At 36.2% G+C, this 18,834-nt stretch overlaps 2 protein-coding genes across 2 annotated transcripts in view; both read right to left on the bottom strand.

Moving 5' to 3' along the window:
* Positions 1-9,326, bottom strand: part of LOC103480641 (serine/arginine repetitive matrix protein 2-like) — a 49,341-nt gene extending 40,015 nt beyond the window's left edge. The window contains exon 1 of the mRNA XM_017310476.1: positions 8,940-9,326. Within this exon, the coding sequence (XP_017165965.1) occupies positions 8,940-9,079 (140 nt within the window). The 5' untranslated portion in view covers positions 9,080-9,326. The remainder of the gene's footprint in view (positions 1-8,939) is intronic.
* Positions 9,327-12,924: 3,598 nt separating this feature from the next.
* The window catches only part of LOC103480619 (type I phosphatidylinositol 4,5-bisphosphate 4-phosphatase-B-like), a 7,312-nt gene continuing 1,402 nt past the window's right edge, over positions 12,925-18,834 (bottom strand). The window contains exons 2-7 of the mRNA XM_008435642.2: positions 16,825-17,006; positions 15,505-15,611; positions 14,339-14,450; positions 14,204-14,256; positions 13,994-14,084; positions 12,925-13,283 (exon numbers count right to left, since the gene is read on the bottom strand). Coding sequence (XP_008433864.1) covers positions 13,140-13,283; positions 13,994-14,084; positions 14,204-14,256; positions 14,339-14,450; positions 15,505-15,611; positions 16,825-17,006 — 689 coding nt within the window. The 3' untranslated portion in view covers positions 12,925-13,139. The remainder of the gene's footprint in view (positions 13,284-13,993; positions 14,085-14,203; positions 14,257-14,338; positions 14,451-15,504; positions 15,612-16,824; positions 17,007-18,834) is intronic.

Raw genomic sequence — 18,834 nt, 5'->3', positions numbered from 1 at the left:
ACACTTTCACTGCTTACAACAGCTGTTCTTAAAAAGTCAACCCTTCCCTTCTCTTCATTTTTAGCCAGCTCGCTCAAGTCTCTGACTAACCTTGTTTAATTATCTTCTAATTATGAGCCTTTGTGAAATGTTGTGAAAACAACATTATTCCAATACTTCCTCAGAACACATTCGATAGGGCCTCTAAAAATACTCCTCTCTTTAATCTCAGAATTTAATTTCAGAATCCCAACTAATTCTAATTAGTCAAACAGTCAAATTATCTTCTTACTTGTCTTCTATGAGTAAATATTTTTAAAAACGGGTAATGACAGATTCTTAAATAATAATGTTATAAGAACTGCACTTAAAAAGTCAGACCTGCACACTTATAAAACATGATTTGGTTATTATTGGGAAGAAGAAAATACATAAATATATTTAAACATTCACCCACCCAAAAGTTGTTTTATTTCATTAATATATCATTTCAGTAAAAATATCACATTGCAACTTAGTAAGACTTCTGCAAAGGTGCACACATATTTAATTTATTTATAGTAAAGCTGGTTTAAATCTAAAAAAATAATTTTTTTAAACTATGCTGTCAGTAACTTAATGAGCTGAAAATATATAAAATTGTCTTAAATTGGAGAAACCTAGAGAAAAGCTTGTGTTTGACAGTTTGATGTTCCTTAAGGTTGTTTTCTGGTTTGTTTTACTTCAGTAAAGTAATCCCAGACTCTCCCAAATCCTCCAAAACATTCCCAGTTTTCCCAGCTGTACTTAGCAACACATTAAGACTGTCGCACATGAGCTCCATATTTTTAATAAAGAACAGCTATTGACTTTATAGACTGTTGAGTCAACTGTTAATCTAACAGCGTTGATGAATATTTTCATTAACGGATTATTCACCGATGGGTATTGCTGCAAATTACTAATATATCCTCTTCATCCCCTCTCCTGGACCAAAGGGCTTAACACCTGAACGCAGCACAACAGCTGACTGGCAGAACACAGGCGGTGTGTGTCTGGAAGGAGAGGCCGAGCCAAAAGAAGTCCAGTTTATTTCCAGCTGTCATCGCTACTCTGTTTCAGTGACCTCAGAGCTGACATGACATATGCCCGAACGGACGAATCTCTGTTAAAACAGCCAGAAAACACTGATTTCTTTATTAATATTGTCATCGTCTCAACATTTTGTCAGTATCTTTACATTATTTAAAAGAAATCTAAACAGACTGATTAGCTCTTTTCACTTTCTGTCTTTTTAGTTGTATGTCTTTGCACTTTTTTGTGTTCAAAAAGTAAATATGAGTGTAAAGTAATATAAATATGGAGGTACTGAGGTATAAATTGGAGACTTTTCCTCTTACTTTTAAGTGTTTTAGAGTTTTCATTTTGTCCTTTCCATATTTTGATGCTCATTGATTTGATCTGTAAAGCACTTTGTCGCAACTGTTGTTGTTTTAAAGTGCTTTATAAATAAACTACTAGTGGCAATTGGCTTATTTAAAAGATGAAAACTATACAAAAGCATTAGCACCCTTTTTGTCACATACAACAACAGACTTTAGCGTATTGTATAAGACAGAAACACAAATTGGTACATTATTTGGAAATTAAAGGAAAATTATACATTGTTTTCAATATATTTTTACAAATAAAATCTGAAAAGTGTGGCCTGCTCTTGTATTCATTCCCCTTTGGTCGCTCTTCTATGAAACCCAAGTCCCTTAAAGAGCACCTAAGTAAATAGAGCCCAAGTGTGTGTAATTTGATCTCAGTATAAATCCAGCTAATGCTCACATCTGTTAGCAAGGGTCCAAACCTAAATCAAGTTAGAATCGCGGCTGACTGAGCTCGAGCTGGTTTGCATAACCAAAGATTTAACTCTCTAGACATGCAGAACAACTTGCAGCCAAAGGAAGTTATACAGAGTATTGACTCAAATGAAAACACATGCCACAACTTCTGTTGGTCAAACACATCAAGTCCCAATGAAAACCATTAAAATTTGTGACTTTAATGTAACAAAATGAAAAACTTATCCAAGGCATAGTTACATGTTGTGTTGGTGTAGCAAATTTCCCACGTTTACATCCTAAAAGAACATTTGCTTTTGTATGGACAACTTAGATCTTAATGTAACAAAAACAGAACATAACAAAATGGCTGCCATTAATTTATTATTCTCTATGCTTTAGTGATCCCATTTCTTTTTTAAAAGGGCAGTTTTATGTAAAATTGACTTTTTTTTTTGCTTGACATCATTGTATAATGTTAATCCCTCATCAAAAACATACCTGGAGTGTTGCTTTTCTTTGACACGTGTTAAAAGAAATCCTTTAAGCTCCATGGCAACCATACAGCTATACAAAACATCTGGGTGGATCTAGCTCCGCCTTCAAGACACAGCTCCTCCTCAGAGCTGCTGTTTCTGAGATTCCGCCTCGCAGAGCAGCTCCTTCAGACTAGCCAGAAGCAATCAGCAAACACCTGGTGGAACTGTTCACCTGTTGAGTTCATTAAAACGTTGTTTTAATAAAGGAGCCATGTTGGATTGACTTCTTGAAGGCGGAGTTTCAGAAAGAGCAGGAGTTTCTTAAAGAGACAGAGGCCCAATTCCAATGCATTAAATTATGAAGTGAAATTTCTTTTAACTCATTTGATATACAAATATTTGGTAACACTTTATTTGAAGGGGTGTGCATAAGACTGACATGACACTTATAAACATGACATAACATCTGTCATGAACATAAAGAAGTCTTTATGAATGAATGACAGTTGTCATAAAGTGTCATTCGGTAAATAATTATATTTTTAACGCAAAGTTGCTCTAAAAGTTGCATTGAAAGTCCATTAAAAGTGCCAACTTTGCATTAAATTGTCATTATTTACCAAATGACACTTCCTGACAACTGTCATAAATATTCATAAAGACTTCTTTATGCTCATGACAGATGTTATGTCATGTTTATGACAGTGTCATGTCAGTCTTATGGACACCCCTTCAAATAAAATGTTACCAAATATTTTTTTACAACTGAAGGTTAAATCTGCAGTAAAAAATACATAATCCTGCCCCTTAAAACACAGTGAAGTTAAAAACATACAAATAATGAACACTGATCAGTCTCTGTGTCTGAAACCTCACAGCTTTCGGCTGCTTTCTCTGCCCCAACGACAGTTCCCAGTTTATGTCACATGGGCATGTTGTTGTCTCAGCAGTTTCTTGGAGTCCATGCCCTTCGTCGACATGCCCAGCAACAGGCGTGTGGGTTTCAATCGTCATGCACTCGGGACGCGGAGTCCAAACTGAAACCCACACCAGACAAACGCCGCTGCTACACATGTCTTGGTGGTAAATCTCTCTGCGGCTCTGCCACTTTATCACCCGTCCCGCTTACATGTTCCTGACAAATGACTGGGAGAATATTTATGGCTGATCTCAAATTAAGGATTGCTGGTTAAACGTGGAAGTGTAAAAACGAGGTTTACTGAGGAAGCTCATCCCTGCCGTGTGCTGAAAGGTATTTAGAGTTTAGGTTGAATCAGCGCTGATGGAAATAAATCACGTCCGGCTCAGACAGAGAGCCGCGGTCAGTCAGCACCACCAGATATACAAGTCTGGATCAAACTGAAACTGTTGATTAGTCCAAACTGCTGACTAGTGATGAAAGATCAATAACTGGCATCTTTACAGCTGTTAAGAAATAATGTGGATTTTTTAAATTCTACTGTCGAAGTGTTCAAACTGAACAAAATGCTGAATGTGTAATATCTGAACTAGAATAATAAATCAAACTGAATCGGTTTGAACAAGCTGAACGTAAATCTAAAGGTCAAGTGTTGCTACGTTGAGGTCAAAGTGACGGTTCAAGTTCACAGTCACAAGGCTGCATTTCTGGAGCTCGAATTTTAGCTTGCAGTCCAAACATTTACAAGGTGTAAATGTTTACAGCACCACAAAAAGCCATTATACACCATAAAAGTTTTAGACACATGTACAATACTAGATAGCGCCCATGCTAGCTGCATATTTAAAAATAAATATGTTTATTTATGTAAGTATGTGAACAGTAGATATGTTTCATTACTGTAGAGTCTATGAATAGAGTAGCAAGCACAACAAAGCTAAATTATTTGTTTATTTGGGATTTTTATTTTGTTTACTTTTTTGCAATGTTGCAAATTTACCACAATAAAGCTAATCTGATCTGATTAAGAGAAGAAATTTAAAATTTTACATAATTTATTACACATAATAAAAAAAACTATATGTACAGTTACAATGCTAAATGATAAATATTGATAAAAATTTATTTGAAATAAAAATTTTAGCTAAAATTAGCATAGCATTTAATATAAGCATTTATGTTTGTTTTCTTAAAATGTTGCTTTATGAAATAGGCAGAATTATAAAAGTTGTCTGCGCACACATAAATCATTCTGGATAATAAAATGTGAAAATAAACAAGTCTTAACTATTTATTTACTATTTTCTCCAGATAAACTTTCACTCAGTAATAGCAAAAAACAAACTCCTCTAAGTTGAAATCATAAAAATATCTCCAGTCCAACTTCACCGGGGGCCAAAATGAATCTGACAGCTGAGCGCGATGGTCTCAGGAGATAACGTAACGGCGGTGAGTTTGAGTTACATCATCAGACCAGAGCTTCGCTTACAGCTGAGACTTTTCATCACGTCAAAATGTCTCAGGCTCACTCACACTCTCAAACCGTTTTCCACTCATATGGCGAGCAAGTCTGGAGACACTCGCTATTTTAAGAAGCTAAAAATATAAATGAATGAAGGAAGATTTTTTTTTTTTTTTAATTCCAAAAGATGCTGACAAACGTAAAAGTTTGCGAGGTTTCCAACGCCTAACTAAGAGGCTCTGTCAGAAAGCTTTGGCGTTAAACTGTGAGGTCCTGTCCGGTTTGATCCCTCTGAACAACCTGATTCTGAGGCTGGTTGACCCAGAAACTCTTTTCACAACCGGCTGGACAAATGGACTCCAACACAAAGTGACCAGCCAATCGGAGCGTCACTGAACTCAAACTCTGAAGGATATTATTGTAGTATATTCACTCCCTTGAAGTTGTCCACACTCAGAAACCACAAAACTCTGCGTTTTTTTTATTGCAATTAAATGTGGAAATCTAATAAAGTAGTAGTTATGAAAGGGAAGTAAAAAATGCAAAAATACAAAATCTTACCAAATATTTTCAGTTTATGTTCTAGTGCAAACACCTTTGTAAACTTTAAATAATATAAAAAGTGACCAATAAGGGACTTTTTAGCAAGATATAGGAAGTATGTTAAGTAAATAATTCCTTAAGTTTGATAAAAAAAATTTAAAAAAAATACTAATACCACTGGCAGATTATTTCACTTATGGGTAAAATGTCTTGTTGTATATCTATATCTTGATGAAGACTCACCCCAAAGTATTTCACTCTATTTGTTTACTTAAACATACAGTGATTTTTTTTAATCTTAATTTAATTAAATTTATTCGGTAGGGAGAATGCACATTAATTGGAATTTCTAAAACTGTGCCAAAAATAGCTAAAATGTAATTTTTCTTCTGGACAATGCTCATTTTCCCTGCTAAAACAAACAAAAGTTATGCAATCAAAGCTAAAATGACTTCATACTAATTTTGTCAATAAATACAAGAAATTCAATCAATACAAACAATAAGAACAAAACAAGAAAACTAGAACACAATTGTCATATAAAGTATATAAAGTAAACTAATAAATAATATTTAACAATATTGATAATTAACTAAATAAATGTATTCCTAAAAAAATATTAAATTTAATAATTTAAAAGTTATAATGCATTCTTTAATGAGACACTAATGGTAAATTTATTTAATTTTCACCCTACATCCCTCTCTGGACCCTCCGTTTGACATCTCACGACCAATCCGAGGGTTGCGACCCCCACTTTGGGAACCCTTGTGTTAAAGCATGCCTTTTCAATAACTACTGCCTAAAACGGAGCAAAAAAAGATGCCCAAAGATTAACCACTACAAGAAAAACTCCCTCTCACTTGCCGTTAGGGTTAGCTACATTTGAATAAAAACGGACAAATCTGCCTCCGCCATTTTTAATTTCTAACGTTCCGCCTCCTCGGCCGCATACAGAGATTATTATTAGGCTGTGATAATGTTGTCAGATAAAGATAAAAATCAGTCAGCTGACCAGAAACATTCTTCCGGCCCTCATGATGCATGATGCTAAACTTAAACCAGTGTAACCAGTAACATCAGCCAGGCCGAGCGAAGCTCGCCAGGAACGCCATGCTAAGGTGCTAACGGTCGACAGGTGGGAAACAGGACTCCCCGAAACAATGGTGTGAACTGCAGGACAAAGTCTGGCCAGATTAAGGTATAAAAACTGATAAAGTGAGTTGTTCAGTGACAGGAAAGTTAGAAAATGGAGGAAAGGGAGCGGCTGAATTTACCGTTACAGCTGCTGAGCCGCAGCGCCACGACTGAAACGCTATAAAAACCTTTACGAGGTGATTGGTCATATGGCGTGAAGGCTAAATGCGTCAAAGTCACGTCAAAGTCAGGGAGCTTTTAATCTGAAGGAGCCGTTAGTGGCTGCACTACAACGGAGGATCAGAAAAACCGAGAGGAGACGAGGGAATGTTGACATCTCACAGAATACTGCAGACATTTCTGAGCTTGAAAAGTTGATAAAAAAAAAACAACATTTTTTAAAGATTGAGCTCAAACATTTTATTGGAAAAAAAACCGTAGAAATATGAGTTCAATAGTAGAAGATTTGCTGAAAAAACGTCTGAAATGTTTATTTTAATATCAGAAAGTCGCTTTTAGAAAATATGTGAAATATATATGAGTTTCAAAAGTCAAGAATTTGCTAGAAAAAGTTAAGAAATGTTGAGATTAATAGAAATTTTAAAGAAAAAAGAGAAAAAATGAGTTTAAAATGTTGGAAATTTGCTAGAGAAAAACTCAAGTTTTGAAATTAATCTAAGACACTTTCTACAAAGAATAAGGAAATCTATGAGCACCAAAAGTCAAAAATTGCCAGAAAAGTTTAAAATGTTGAAAGTTTTGTTAAAACCTTTTGAGATTAATCTCAAAATATGAGGTTTTTTTTTATTGATTCTCAACTTTTCAAACTCAGACGTTTTGTCGTTTTTCTAAAAAAAATTCTGAGACTAACCCCAAAATTTTTGATTATTCTTCGCAGATTTTTGATTATATAAACTCGGAAATGTCCTTTTTTCTTTTAGTTTAATCTTAAAATTTGAGGAGAGTTTTCTAGCAAATTTTGACTTGAAGTCTTTTTACTCAAAAAAAAATGTTTACGTTCTGAGTTTTGTGGCAAAAATTTACTCCTTTTTCCATCTAAAATGGCCATATTGCACCATCGGACTCCACTTGTCCTCAGTGGTACTAAAAACCAATTAAGACACAATTTTCTGTATTTATTAACAACAGTAGACAATTTGATTCTTGTTTTCAGCCAACGGTTTCAGTTTAACAGCTAAGTAGTCCCGATGATAAATGTCTCTCGATGCCGTCCATCAGCACCTTGTGCAGCTGGTTTGGCTTCACTGGTTACACTGGTGTAAGTTCACTGAATAGGTTTCAGTGTCGCTCCTCTGTGTTGGCTGTGAAAATGCAACGTTATCCGTCTGAAACCACATCCAGTTTCATCTTCTCATGTGGAAACGGAGAATAAACCAGTTAAAACCACATCTTTATTGATAGCATTTGTTACAGAGCCGTCTGTAAATGAAGTCCAGCATTAATTCATGTAAGTCAGGACATTGTGAGGGATGTGAGCCTCTCGTTTTCCCCAGAGTTTCCACTGGAAAATAAAAAGGCGTGTTCTTGTGTTTACTTTGCGCCGTCACCCTGTGTGAGCCGAAGGGATAACAATCTGTCCCGCAGTAATAAACGCCTCACTCAACCCGGGGCTGTCTGGAAACCCGTTAAGAACCGCTTTGGGGCGGATGCCACCGAGGCTCCACAGCTAAACGGGGAATGAGCTCTGAGGATGAAAAGCTTTTCTTTGTTTTCCTGATCTGATCTGTGGGCCAACGGGGAATATTTACATTTTACCCAGGAGAGGAAAAAAGAGTAAAATAGTAAATAAGACGGACGGATGAACAGATGGATGGATGGATGGATGGATGGATGGATGGATGGATGGATGGATGGATGGATGGATGGATGGATGGATGGATGGATGGATGGATNGGATGGATGGATGGATGGATGGATGGATGGATGGATGGATGGATGGATGAACAGACAGATGGATGGATTAATGGATGGATGGATGGATGGATGGATGGATGGATGGATGGATGGATGGATGGATGGATGGATGGATGGATGGATGGATGAACAGATAGATGGATGAACAGATAGATGGATGAACAGACAGAAGAATGGATGGATGGACGGATGGATGGATGAACAGACGGATGAATAATAAACAGTATTAATGTTGTAATAAAACTAGGACATCTAACAAACTAAATGACTGAACTGATTCTTTAGGTTTTTTGAACTGATTCTTTAGGTTTTTTTAACTGATTCTTTAGGTTTTTTGAACTGATTCTTTAGGTTTTTTGAACTGATTCTTTAGGTTTTTTTGAACTGATTCTTTAGGTTTTTTGAACTGATTCTTTGGGTTTTTTGAACTGATTCTTTAGGTTAGCATTAGCAACATGTTTTCTTCAGGAAGTGATCAAATCTAATTTTCAGCTCTTCTGTCTCAGTGTTTCTCAGTTTACCTGTTCCGTAAATCATGCCAGCAGCAGTAATCTGCTTTAGTAAAACAATCTGCTTTAGTAAAACAATCTGCTTTAGTAAAACAATCTGCTTTAGTAAAACAATCTGCTTTAGTAAAAAAAACAGTCATTCTGGCAGGAAGACGCTTCGTCTCTCACCTTTGTGGATAATTGCTGACGTTGCCGTTGGTTGAGGCAACGTTGGCGTTTTCTGCGTTGAAGCTCTGGATTTTCTTCCTGCTGATGTTTGAAGTTTTTCTCTCCTGCGGAGATCCGACTGCTTTCTTTTCCTCCAACATGTCCAAAAACAGCCAGGAACATTTACCCAAACCAGGACTACGCGAACTCGACTTCTGCAACTAGTTCTCTTCCCATCTCTAGTTTTGTTCCAGCCAAAGCAGAGATTTCCCTTCCAGCTCCGGAAATCCCACAATGGCTCAGGAGAACAAGGAGATTTCCGTTAGTACAAAGATAATCTGCGCATCGGTTTAGTCGATAAATCCCAGATTTAGTCCAAAACAAATCGAGGGAGTCGGACCTTCAGAGCGATCCGAGTCACAAGAAGCAACTGGGAAAAGCGCGCTATACTGGAGTCATCCCAGTGAGGCAGCAGCTGGATGGGGGAGGAGAGAGGGAGGGGAACCAAACCAGAGCTCACCAACGCCATGTTTAACAAGACTTGTTAAAAAACGTACTTCGATTGTTCGTGTTGTTTTAGGGCCATAACAGAAAATAAAACTTTTGGAAAATCTTGGAAATTTTGTAGAAAAACTGTAAGAAATTTTGAGGAAAATTTTTTTTGTCAATTCAGAGTCAAAAATTTTCAACATTTACTGAGTTTTCAAAATTCAAAATGTTCTGGGATTAATCTAAAAAAAAAAAACTTTGCAGCAAATTTTTGACTTTTGAAACTCAAAAATTATGTTGTTTTCTTAAAAAAATGTCTGAGGTTAATTTAAAGATTTTAGTTTTTTGGGGTTTGTTTTTTTTAGCAAATGTTTGACTTTTTTAACAGCAAATTTGCAAAAGCCAAACAATTCAGACTTTTGAAATTCAAAATTTTTCTCAAACATTAATCTCCAAATCTCCCAGTTTGTTCTAGCAAATCTTCAACTTTTCAAAATCTGAAATTTTGAAAAGTTTTTTCTAGAAATTGTCTTAGATTAAGATCTACATTTGTTAGGGTTTTTTTTTTTTGTAGTGGAAATGAACTTTTTTTTTTTTTTTTTTACAATTCTGTTGCCCCAGTGCTTACAAAACCACACAGCTATGTTTTGGCGATAAATTTATTGTTTTTTGTGTCTGGAAAATTACGTTTCCAAAACCGTTGGAATGTAACGTGCCGTTACCTAGCAACCTCACAGAAGGCCAGACCGTTACCAAGCAACTCGGCAGAGCTTCAACCAGGATGAGTGGTCAGTGTTTTTCCAAAATAATGAAATTAAAAAACAGAAAACAAACAAACGGAGCAATATTATAAATATGAAGCGGAGCTGCAGGTAGCAGCTCATTTCTTCCTCGCTGCTGACCTCTTGTGGTTACAGGAAGTAAAACTCTGATGTTAATGGTTTTTAATGGTTTTTGCCTTTTTATTTATGGTAAGACGATATAGCATGTAATTTTGCTACAATTGGTCTGAAATTAATGATTTGATAATATTTGGAGCTTTTGTGTCTCAATTTAAATTGAGTTTGCATAAACTCATTTCTCCTCTTCATATTAAAACCTGGGATACCAGCTATAATGGTAATACTGTTAAATTTATTTTAAAACGTAAAAAACCAAAACAAATGAAAACTACAGAAAGTATTTGAAATAGTCAATAACTTGTGAGTTTTATTCAATGTCATAAAAAGTCAAATATTTAAAATAATCTCACTTGTAGACCTCATTTTTCATACAATATCTTAAATATATATATATATTTTTCAGAAATATATTCTTTCTGGAATTAAAAGAAAGAAATAATAAAAATGACACTGAGTCAAGGAGTTTGTTAAAGGTATTACTTTGTTTCATGATATACAAAATAAATCATCCATCCACCAAAAACACAGTGAGAACCAGACAGCAGTACAATGTAGTGCAGGTACATACATTAATCAACCACAAGGGGGCAGCAGAGCCTCCTGGAATATTTACATGCCCACAGACGTCAGCGCTTATTTCCACACATCACATTTTAATCAGATTAAGACGAAAGTTGGCTGAAATAAAATCTAACAAGTTTGATTTTTATGGATAAACAAAAAAAAAGAGAACTACAAATAAACCAAATATGTTCAAAAATCCCCGTATGAGACGAATCTGGTGCTAACATGCTAATAAACACGAAGTCATAATTAACTTAGATTCCCAAAATCATTCAGCTATAAACTATCCTTCCTATTTACACATTAAATAAACTGAATTAAGATATTTTTTACACTAAACTGAGCCAAGGCTTTTCATTGGTAACAAAACGAGATCTTAACTTTATTCCCTCTAATCTGCGAATTTAAATGGTTACATAAAGTAAACAATGCCGCTGACGTGAAACACGTTTCTTCAAAATGCTTCATGTTTTAAAGTTTCTGTCCATTTAGGCTTCATGAGGTAAAATATTCCTGACATCTTCTTGTTTTTGAAGAAACTATAAATCACTTAAACCTTCATCCATCACCATTTCTTCATCTTTTTTACACAACTTCAGATGTTTTTTCATTTTAAGCTCCAGTGTTAAACCTGAACTCTGTACTGAACAATAAAAACACATTAATATCCTGTCAGTGGGGGTCGATTTAAGAGCATTTACACTTTAAATCAACTCCCTGCAAAAAGTAAAGCACAAAAACATCAAGTTATCATCGCTATGTTTCCATCTGAAGACAAAAGTTTGTATTTGTGTTGGTAAAATTTAAATAATGTCATCAAATAAACTCAAAAACATGACGGGTTGTTATCATGTCCAAACATGACAGTTCAGCAAGACATCAGTTAATCCCGTTTTCATTTCTCCTCATATTTTCTAATAATCTGTCAGAACAAAAATGCTGATTCATCCAGAACAGAGGAAAGTTTCTGCGCCACAAAGCAGAATCAACAGGTTAAGGAAATATCTCCAGGTGAACCAAGTTCATTAACATGAACAGGTGAGATTTTAGAAGATTTTGGGATTAAATCCCAAATGAGTTCATGTTAAAACGAGATAATCCTGATATGAAACTGATCAACTTCATGATCAATTTCTCCCTAAATCTCATGTAGATTTGATATCCAACGTTATTTTAATGGATTAATCTGGGTTTAATATTCTTTTAAGATGATTATTACTCAAAAATTGTAATCTCAGAGGTGCAAACCTGCCAAAAGTGCAGCTATCCAGAGTTAATTTGTCTTAAAAACGCTTCAGAAAATAAATTAAGTCCTTAAAGCTGCAGGAACTTTAATTTAAAATTATGTTTTTACATATTTGTTAAAACCGTCTCCATGTTTAATATGAGACAGATAATCTGTGAAAAGATAGTCGTCTGAAGAAATACACCAAGACAAAAAAAAAAAGCAGTCAGAGTCAGGAGGAGGGTCTTAGCGCCGTCAATCAACCTAGTAAACGAGCTGCTAAATGTTCTAATGGTGGAAAAACAATTTCCTGTTACAGGAAAATGTTTATCCCTTAGCATTCACAACAGGCTATGCTAGCTGTGGCGTAGCAGAGAGCAAACAGGAAAAGAGCAGCGCCACACAGAGGGTGATTGACAGTCTCAACAAATATGTAAAAAAAAATATATATATTTTTTTATAAGTTACACACCGCAGCTTTAAAAGGAAACTACAAACATTATATGTTACATTATGTGTAAAACCATTACAAATCCAACAGATGTATAGTTTTATAGAGAAAGTTTGTGATTTTAAGACATAGTGAGATAAATACTGACTTCTTACAATGTGATCCTGGGGAATTAAACATAAACCTGATGACAAGTTTTTGATTTGAGAAACCAAAGAGTTAGTTTGTGTTTTCAGTGAACCAGCTTACATAAAACAGCTCTGAGACGCCTGAAGTTACTTTAATACCATGGTGATCCTGCTTTGTAGTTCAGTTATTTACTTTAATACTTTTTAAACCTGATGATGGCAATAAAATAGAAAATGCTCAACAAGATCTCAGTGTTGTTTTTGGACAACTAGCAGCTTTTATTTCTGTAATCCCAGTATAGCACAGGAAAGGTATTTTTAATTACTCTAAATCCAGTTAGCTTTCCCGTCCCGTCATTCCACGGTTTCCACACCGACCCTCACATCGTTTACCACTCGTCTTGTGTGCTCCTGCTCCTGCGACAGGAACCGATTCCCTCTTTCAGCTCCTGAACGGTCCGTCTATGTGATGTTGGACACGGGGTCGCTGATCTTAAAACACCTCCAGTACATGGTTCTTATCAAGGTAAAGAGAGCTAACACCATCAGCAGCGCCCACGACACGTAGATGCCCTTTGAGTGCTGCGCCGGCTTCCACGTACCAACCTGAACACACACACACATATATATGTTCAAGTCCTTTCAGCTTCACACACATAAGTTTTCTGAAGCTGTGTTGGCTTTGAGGTACTTCCCAGAGGGAATCTGTTCCTACAAACAAGATCTTTACTTGTTTTTCAGCATATAAGGTAACTTAAATATAGCACATTCAGATCGCAATTGACTGGTGGCATCCAAAAGTTTACATTTTAGCTCATAAACTGTAGCTGAGTACTTATTTCATCATGCTAACACTGTTATTTTAGCTATTGTTGGCTTAGAACTTGTTGATGAGTACTTAGTACATAATGCTAAAGTTAATATTTTAGCTCAGAATAGCATATAATCTGTTGCTAAGTACTTAGTTCATGATGTTAGCATTAGCATTTTAGCTCATGAAAGCATGTAACTCGTATATAGGAAATTATTGGTCTAACATGCATCAACTTAAATATGCCTTAGCTTAGTTAGTCATGCTAACATTACCAGTTTAACTATTATCATTTTTAGCTCACAATACAAACTGTTGCTAAGTTATATTAGCAACAAGCTACTTTTAGCTTTTTAGCACGTGATCACATAACTTTTTGCCAAGTACTTAATTCATCATGCTAAGTATGAATACATCAAATTAAGGAAATGCATAATGAGAACGATCAGAATGTCACTGTGTCATATGAATAAATCTAAACAGTTTAACACGGATAGAAACTCACCAAAAGTCCAGTGGTGGATGCTGCCAGAACAACAAAGAGCAGGAAACACAGCCAGCTCCTCCTCCTCGGGTACTGCCGCCCAACTGAAGAACTGGTTAATGTATAAGGAAAACCATTTTATTTTAAAGCAAACCTGATCGGGTCACAAATCAAAGAGACAAATGTATGGATCCGTCTCTCAAAGATGCAAACAGCTGCAGAAATGCTTACACTTTTCGGCAGTGTGGACATCGGGCCAAAGTCCGGTCTGAAATCTCTGTCCACTGGAAGTGTGGAATAAAAAGAAAGGAAAGATCAATACCAGTGAAAATATATGTGCAGCCTGTTGCAGTATTTGCTGTTTACCAGGAATGTGTTGGTGCAGTGTCCGCAGATGACCCTGAGCCCGACGGGTTGGCGCCGCGGTTCTGGACTGTCGCTGCCGATGTGGACTGGTCCCAGGTTAATGACGCGCTTACTGCCCAAAAAACAAAAGAAAAGAAAAATCAGGAAACTGCATCTCATAACATAATCCTGTAACATTTCTAAACAAAACTTCCACTCTGTTTCTTTAGTGTTTTCTTCTGTCTGCATATATGCAGTCATATTCATTTGTTCGGTTAGCTAAAAATGCTAAGCTATGCACATATGCTAATACTAAGAAGTAGGTTTACATTAACTAAACCTGTTCTGTATGCTAATTGCAGCTAATGGAAAATAATTGGATTGAAATGCAACTTTAGCAAAAATGCATATATACAATAATATTCATCATACTAGCATTAGCATTTCTGCTAAAGTTGCATTTTAGACCAATTATCCTCTATTAGCTGCAATTAGCATACAGAACAAATTTAGTTAATGTAAGTCTACTTCTTAGTATTAGCAAATGTTAGCATTTTAGCTAACCAATCTTGTTAGCATTTTGAACAAATGAGATTACTAACAATAGATAAGTTGGCCAACTTGCTAGGTTTAGTCAGCATGCTAATGGTAGCATTTTAGCTAATTTTATTAGCTATTTCAGTCCAAGTTATGCAGTCTGTTAGCATATTGAAGTTGCTTTAAATCGAATCTGAAAACCCACCTGTTTAGAGTTGTTTTTAAATCATAGTAAATGAAACATTGACCAACAGATTTGATGTTTGATGATCTTTATGCTAACATTCGACAAAATGTGATGTTTTTAGCTTGTTTCACAATTACTGACTTTGTCTTTATGACATAAAGAACTTTTAATAGACTTCAATGAATTTTACTGTTCAATAGATCAGAATATTAATAAAACTGCATTTTGTTTACCAAGTCAAACTTTACATAGATTAATTAATTACACAAATTAATGTTCTCAAGCTTTATTTCTGTTAGTTATGATGATTTTCTGCTTACAGGTGGGTTTAATGAAAACTGTGGACTTAATGAAAAGTACGTTTTCAAAAGATATTTCTAACTTGACAGTAAAAAGGCCTTACTGGACCTCGTACTCTAATTTATCTCGCAGGAGTGCAGTATGTATTTTTTCCCAGTCGTACCAGTACGGCCGTGGACAGGCGATCTTCTGGGACGTGACTTTGCAGATCAGCAGACAGTTACACGGACAGCGGACGTACTTCTTTCCAACGGGAGCGTTCTTTATCGGCTACAAACAGGAAACAAAAGAAACTGATTCAAAACTTTCAGATGAACTCTGTCTCCATATGCGACGAACACTGCTGGTGAAATATTCTGATACAGCAGGGGAGCCTGGACTTTTTGTCACAAGTTTTTGAGGGTCAAGAAGAAAAAAATAAAATAAAATCTAGCAAAAAAAATGTTTCTGTTACTGATTGTAGATTCAAAACTTAGGAATGATTTTTCACATTTGCTGTATTAAAAGAAACGTATCCGGTCTTCAAATTCTCTTAGGCCCAGTAGCATAAATTGATAGAAGAAGTAATTAAATATTAATTGATCATGTAATATTTTAAAAATGAGCTGATTTGGGTGCAGCTTTTTCAGAAAAACTTTCTGGATCAACGATCAACTTTTGTTTTAATTGCTACAAAAGTTTGGTTGTAAAAAAATGTAATATTTTATGTTCTAGCTAACATTTACCATTGTTAGACATTTATGTCAATAATAAATTCATCCTGATTAAAAATAGAAAGTTTAATAAACAAATGGGCCACAAATGGACACCGCTGCCTTACAGGGTTAAATTATTCAGACCTGAACCTTCAGAGCCACATACAGACGGTTACAAAGTCAGCCTTCTATCACCAGAAGAACAGGTCTGACTAACAAATCAATCAGATCCAGATGCTGCTGCTGCTGGAGTTCTGACTAAAACCAGGAAGTCAGAGCACATCACCCAGTCATAAAGTCCCTTCACCGGCTCCCTGTAGCTCAGAGAACAGGCTTTAAAATACTGTTAGCTTATAAATCACTGAACGGTTCAGCACCACAACACATTAAAGACCTGCTGTTGTCATAGCAACCTCCCAGAACCTCTACGGTCGTCTGGTTCTGGATGCAGAGCAGGTTCCGGTTCTGCTCTGCATCCAGAACCAGAACCAAACATGGAGAAGCAGCATTCAGCTTCTATGCACCACAAATCCGGAACAAACTTTCAGAAAACTACAAGGCAGCCGAAACACCGAGTTCCTTTAAATCTAGACTAAAAACTCAAATGTTTAGAGCTGCTTTTGAAATATAATCACTGAAGCATTGATCCGACACACTCAATGTTTATTTGTTTGCTGGTTTTCCGTATTGCTGGTGTTTTCTTTACGATATAAAGCTCCTCTAACTGCCCTGTTGCTGAAATGCATGGCACAAATAAGCTTGACTGACCGAGTCGTCCTCGTTCTCACCGTGGCTTCGTTGCAGATGCTGCACTTCACCACATGCTGATGCGTCTTTCCCTCCACAGAGATGGCCGTCTGACAGACCCGGCAGCTGATGACCGGGGCGCTGCTGCTGTCTGGGCTGCCCTGGGGCGAGTACGGGGGCGGAGCTTCACTGGGCGGCACGTAGCTGGGGAACGGCACGATACCTGAGGACAGCAAGACGATGAGAAGATCTGCACAAACAACAGCAGCAGCTGCTATTGTCCCTGTTAATGGACATTAACAGGGACGTTAACCTGTCCCTGTTAATGCGAACAGGGACAGGTTCACATTAACGCCTTTCTGTCGTATTGGGCCCAAAGTCGGGTTGTAACCAGTTCCATTTATTTGAGTTACTAAACACTTTTTTTGCTCCAACTCGAGTAATTTCTTGAAGGCCTTGAGTAAAACTGCGTTGACGTACTGCTACTCTTACTTGAGTCCGGCTTTGAGCTGCTCTACCCTCCTCTGCTTGAGCCACACGGCGTTGCAAAGAGTCGACTACCTGCGTCCGACTCTGTGCAAATCAAGTAATTTACATCATTCAAATCAGACTGGAGCAAACCAGACCGAGTTTATTTACATTACGAACTATCTGAGGACAATGTTTTATTTCATTCCACTGACTAATTTCCTCACATGGTGAAATTTACGTTATTTAAGCACATAATGAAACCCAGATAGCAGACACACCAACATTAGCATTTTAGCTTGAGATAGCATATAGCCACTTGTTGAGTACTTACAGCTCACCTTAGCTAAAATTACATAGTTAGCAAACATGCTAATGGCAGCATTGTTGTTCATGTTTCATTTTAGACCGTAATCTTATATTTAAATAATGAATAGTTAGTTAATTTAAGCTAGCTTATCTCATTTTAAATAATTTGTACTCAAAATTATTTTTAGTAGTTTAAGTTGGCCAACATTCAAGGTTTAGGCAACATGCTAATATTTTCTAGCATTAGCAAAAAGTTATATTAGGAATTTACCCCACGAATCTCATTAACATTTTAACTAATGAGTTTACTTACTCAAGATTACTATAGTATACTATCTCTTATAGTAAACTATCTAGTTTAAGCTGGCCAACATACAAGAGTTAGACCAGAAGTTTCCAAACTGTGGGGCGCGCCCCCTAGGGGTGGCGCGTGCCATTGCAGGGGGGGCGCGGGAAGCCGTCTGGATGAAAAAAAACAAAACCTGAACGCTGCATGCGCTGGGTTTTTACCTTAGAATGTCCAACTCTCTGTTATTGCTCTGTAAACTTGATGCAGTAGAGGTTTCCACACTTCCCATATCTGCGTCTAACCATATTTGGGAACCTCTGAGTTAGACGATGAATGTCAGTAACATTTCTTAAATTAATGAGCTTACTTACTTACTCAAGATTATTACAGTAGATAGCTTGTTAGCTAACATAAAAGGGTTAGTTAACATGCTAATGGCAGCATTTTAGCTACGTTTCTAGAGTTGGATAATGTGCATAATATTAGCATTTTAGCTAACCTTCTAGCAAATCTGGATATACAAGTATTTTAGGTAACTTTCCAGCATTAAAAAATGTAAATATATTTTAGCATTTCAGTCCACCAATGTCATTAACACGTTGAACTAATGACTTTAAATATTTAAGATGGTAAATTGTTCAATTTAGCCAACACGAAAGCGTTAGTCAACATGCTAATGGTAGGATTTTAGCTAACTTTCTAGTGTTGGCTAATGTGATAAATACTAGCATTTTAAATGTATGTATTTGATTACATATGTTCATTTTGCCTCCACAGAAAAAAAGCGTTTAGACATTTATTTATACTAAAATTGCCATGTGGTTAGTACAAAAACATTCCTTATTATTCTAAACAATTTTTTTGTATTTGCCCTTTTTTTCTAGAATTTCTTTTTCTGCAAATTTCCCAGCAAACATCAACATCTAGAATGAGTTCACACACACACACACACACACACACACACACACACACACACACACACACA

This window comes from Poecilia reticulata, linkage group LG18 (assembly GCF_000633615.1).
Source record: "Poecilia reticulata strain Guanapo linkage group LG18, Guppy_female_1.0+MT, whole genome shotgun sequence".
Taxonomy (NCBI): Eukaryota; Metazoa; Chordata; class Actinopteri; order Cyprinodontiformes; family Poeciliidae; genus Poecilia; species Poecilia reticulata.
This window is presented reverse-complemented; position numbering and strand designations above follow the sequence as displayed.